Source organism: Medicago sativa, chromosome 6 (assembly GCF_051527215.1).
Source record: "Medicago sativa cultivar Bolivia chromosome 6, Bolivia_mono, whole genome shotgun sequence".
NCBI lineage: Eukaryota > Viridiplantae > Streptophyta > Magnoliopsida > Fabales > Fabaceae > Medicago > Medicago sativa.
The window spans coordinates 11,356,934-11,361,823 of NC_140754.1; the positions used below are offsets into that span (position 1 = coordinate 11,356,934).

At 34.6% G+C, this 4,890-nt stretch overlaps 1 protein-coding gene across 1 annotated transcript; it reads right to left on the reverse strand.

Moving 5' to 3' along the window:
* Window positions 1–708: 708 nt before the first annotated feature.
* LOC146912809 (putative serine/threonine-protein kinase WNK4) lies at window positions 709–4,086 on the reverse strand. Its single transcript, XM_085716142.1, has 7 exons — window positions 3,780–4,086; window positions 2,976–3,241; window positions 2,670–2,893; window positions 2,382–2,539; window positions 1,992–2,295; window positions 1,551–1,859; window positions 709–1,457 (listed from the first exon to the last, which is right to left on the reverse strand). Exons 1-7 carry the CDS (start codon window positions 3,867–3,869, stop codon window positions 1,228–1,230), a joined length of 1,581 nt encoding a protein of 526 aa, XP_085572268.1. The 5' UTR covers window positions 3,870–4,086; the 3' UTR covers window positions 709–1,227.
* Window positions 4,087–4,890: the final 804 nt, after the last annotated feature.

Genomic DNA, 4,890 nt, shown 5'->3' on the forward strand with positions numbered 1-4,890 from the left:
CCATTAAATTTTCTTCTGATTTTGTCATTTCTAATGTGTTATATGCGCCTAAATTTTCACTTAGTTTGATTTCAGTTTCAATGTTGTGTATTGCTTCTGATGATAAATTGGAAAAATTGTACTATTAGCTCTTTCAAATAAGCTTGTGTGTTCTTCAAGTAAGGATACTAGTTCTAGTTCTAGTTCTACTTTACCAGATAGTGCCTTATTGCACTTTAGACTAGGTCATCTTTCTTTTTCTAGGATGCTTTCTCTTCATTCAATGTTTCCTTTCATTAATGTAGATTCTAAGGCAGTGTGTGATGTATGTCATTTTGGTAAGCATAGAAAGTTACCCTTTGATAGAAGTTTTAATAAAGCTGTTAAGCCTTTTGTTATAATTGTTAGCAGCCAATACAAGCCGGTTTTGTAGGGATGAGTTAGGTCTCGATATTCGTTACATGGTATCAGAGCCTATCGGGTCCATCGTTGGGCTTCCTACATCGTCCCCGGTTTTGTAAGGATGAGTTAGGTCTTGATATCTGTTACATTGGACCCTATTGCTAGCTATAAAGTCTGTTATGGTCATGCCTACTTCTTAACTGAAATTGAATTTCAGTAGATATCACTCATGAAAAATAAAAGTGAGGTTAGAAAACATGTAATAGACTTCATAAAATTAATTGACAATCAACATGACTGCAGAGTTAAAACTTTAAGGACAGATAATGGTCTATAAAAAAACATTTATTTATGTTCAGAACACTCCATGTACATATATTTACATTCATATGAACTTATCACCTTAATAACATTCTGTTTATGTGTCCATGTGGCCAACAGATGAATTTTGCTTCAAATCACATCCATTATTCCTTGAAAGTCTGAAAACAGCAAAGAACATCAACCTTACCATTTTCACTATCCAAGACACGGAAAGTATGCATTTCTTTTTGTTCTTTTTAATTCAAATGCTCAAGAGAAAGCTGGCTGTTTCTAAATCTTTTTAGTTGTCATGTTAACTTCCTTGTCACTCCTTGAAAAGCTAATGTCGAAATTACTACATACTGGCTGTGACTTTTTGCTTGTAATCTTATAAGGTGTTTGATATCCAATATCTTCCACAGCTCCAACTGTCTTGAATAACCGTCTTTTGTTTACCTCTTCAACGAGTGATCGGTGTAGTAATTGGCTCCTCATATCAATTAGTGACTTGTTCCTTGTTAATATACGATTCTCTATCATCCTCTAACTTTCACTTGTAAAAGGTTCTTGTGGTTTAGCTAAAACTTTGCACCGGTTCAAAGTGAGTTGATCTTCACCATGCGAAAACCTTGTACATTTGTGACTTATGATGGGATGTTTATCTTTTCTTGCAGAAGCCATGTTGTGATATTGGTCGTCCACAGAACAAAAGTTCAAGTCGGAATATGTCCCGTGTGAAGAGCATTGCGAGCTGGCATCATCGAGCATATCATCTGCAACAACAGTTTATCAAGTTAATCGTTTCAGGACATCAATGAAATATGATATCCACAATGCAGCCGCGTGAAGGGAAAAAGAAGACATGCCTTGTTGCCAACAATATCCATTTGATATGTCACCAGCTGTATTGACTGCACCCGACAATGATTCTTGTGACGATGAACAAGAAGAGACAGAGGGAAAATGATGATAATGACGAGGACTTTCATTATTCTCATTGTCCTGATAACTGTTCCTCCTATCTGGAAGTAGCATGGATATCTCTGCTTCAATCATAGTAGCAATTTCCGAAGGATCCCAATCTGTGATGTCCAACTCTTTCACCATCTCCTTCGCAACATCAATTGGGGTGTCAGTGAAAATGTCAAAGGGGAAATATATATTCCTAGCAGAACCTGCAGGAAAGGTAGAATAGGAAACGTTGCTGCGGTTAAATAGGACGAAGCAAGTAGTGTTAGAGATTTAAAACAAAATTTTCTCTACAATGAACCAGATATGGCTTTGAGTAATAAGAAAACATCAGGTACCGTTTTTGTCAACAATCTGCACTTTGAGAAAGATAGCATCATCGTCAGGATTTCGCTTCCCAGTTATTGACATTGAAGTCCTAGCTGAATCGCCCCTCAGTTGAAGTTTATCCATTTCAGTGTAGTTTAAAAATGGATCCTGCATACGAATTACTGTTCTCGATGATTCATCATCAGACACAAGAAATGGATCATGCAAAAGTTCTTTTGCCGATGGTCTCCTTGCTGCATTTACTAGGCATTTTCCAATAAACTCTCGTGCTTCTGCATCTTCAGTTCGGAAAAGTGTTGCTGGTAGCTTACCCTGAACATTGAAAGATAGAAAAAGTGCTTATATATTATTTCGACTTTACTAGTATCATTAAACTTCAAACCAAGTTCTTAATTTACCGATGTCACTTTCTTGTATATCTGTGCTGGGTTAGTACACTCACTATATGGATAGTCTGATGTCATAATTTCCAAAACACACATGCCAAATGAGTACACATCAACAAGTTCATTGTATTCTTCTTCGTACAACTCTGGTGCCATGAACTCCGGAGTTCCTGCCATAGAAGAGAAAGTATTAACGCAGAATTATTAGAGCGGCTCACTACTTGCAAAAGAAGATGTAGCCTATAATATGAGTTGGTATACTGAAGGATATAAAAAATCCTGCAATATCAAAATAAGTACCTATGACACTGTGTGCCGGCAGCGAACCACGAAGAATCGCTGCTAGACCCAGGTCACCAATTTTCACTTGTCCAAGATGGCCATTGACAAATATGTTATCACATTTAAGGTCCCTATGAATTACCGGAGGATCATGCTCATGTAGATAAACAAGACCGTGTAAGATTTGGCGAGCCCAACTCTTTATTGCTTGCATTCCTACATGCTTATATTTCTTCCTGTATCTGCAAAATCCCAAAACTTATCAATTACCGATTAAACACAAAATTAGTCAAAAAAAAATACGGATTATGTTCATGTAGTTACTCTCGAAGTGTCCCCGAAGTGAACATTTCTGTAATGAAGTTGAAAGTGCGGTTGTCGACATCAATCCAGGAGGTATAGAATTGCATGATGGATTGGTGTTTGAGGTTACTGAGGAGATGAACCTCTAAATAAAGCCTTTCTAAGTCCTCTGGTGTACGAAGTGCTTCATTGAGTTTGACTTGATTCCATGCTACCTCTATCCCAAGGACCTTATCAATTGCTTTATACACTGTTTTAATTGCTCCTTTTCCAAGAATATCTCCAACCTATTAAATCAGAAACTATTATCAATGTCATTGTCACAACCAACATCATATAGCCTGCAAGTTTGAACACTTTTTCTAACTAGTTTCACACCAAACATCAAATATACATGAAAGTCTTTCTTACAAACTATGTAAAAGTGACACTTAAGATCGAAAACATGTGTTGGTGTCCTAACACGACATTAAGACATGTGATTGCATTCCATTTTCTCAAATTGTTTTCGGTGTCCACATGTCAGTGTCATATTCGGTGTTTGTCTTGATGTTTCATAGCCCACGAGCCTCACAAAAATGTTAAAAATTGTATCCCATTTTGACTCAAAACCTATGTAGCACCGACACTTCTGATTAAATCACCAAAACATGTGTCTACATTCAAATCATTCATTTACTAAAATCACCAAAACTCCCCACACCATAAATGAAAAAAATAAAAAGCTCAAACTAAACTAACTTCAATACCCAAATTCAAAAGAAATAAATAACAATCATCTCAAGAAATCAAGAAAAAAACTTAAGATTATGATTTAGAACATACCTTGGCATAGCGACCAGTTGGGTCAGTGTCCATGTACCTATGCTCATCTCTACCATTGTTGTTTTCCTTTTTATGATTACAATAATACATGTTGGATTCTTGATTTTAACTAAATAGATAACAATATGATTAAAAATAGAAAGAGTTTGAATATATGATATTCACCTAAAACAGAAAGAGTTTATATACATGCATTATTATCATATACTCATCTTCTTCTTTACAACAACAACCACGTGTGTTGACTAGTAACCAAGCATAATCCTTGTTAGGAACCATTTGCTTTTTGTTTTTGTTTTTGTTTTTTCTTGTTCTTTTTGAAAACGAAAACTATATATAGAGATTTATTTGTCATATAAGAAAGAGTTTATGTATTTGCATTATTAACCCATGCATATGAAAAATGATTTTGCAACATACACAAGTAATTTTTCTATCAATTAATTAATAAGATATTTTTCCTCAAAATAATAAAAATTAATTTGTACATTATATAAGATTTATTTTATTTTTGCATCATATCATAAAATTGGTGGGAAAGTGGAAGGTGTAAGATTTGACAAGGGACAAGACAAAGGAATAAGCGGATAATTATTTTGCTATGAAAGTGACATTTTGCCCTAACTACCCTTTATATTGCATGCATGTTTGAATGTTGAGCAGGGTTAGTTTTGGACATTCACATTACAAAGCATACTGATTGTTGCTGTAGAGACGGATAGATCTAGAAGTAGTGCACGTAACTTTGAAGAATATGTGGGTGGGGAGGCTTTATTATAAACATTTTAAGTGAAAATAAAAAAAAAATTTGGATTGTAACTAGTTTTATTTATTTATTTTTTTCTCCAAATTTGGATGGTTCAATTTCAAGCTTTTTGTATACATGGTCGTACAACATGATAGGGAAATTGAATATGGTTTTAAATTGTAGTCGCGATTGCGCGAAGATTTGTAAAATGCACAAAAATATGATTAATATCGGCTCAATAATTTTTTATAGGAAGTATTAAAGTTATAGTAGGTTAGTTATGTTAGTTATTGTACATATAAATAGGTTTAAGCTAGTCATATTGTCATTAACTTCCTCATTTTTAAGATTGTTCACTACTAA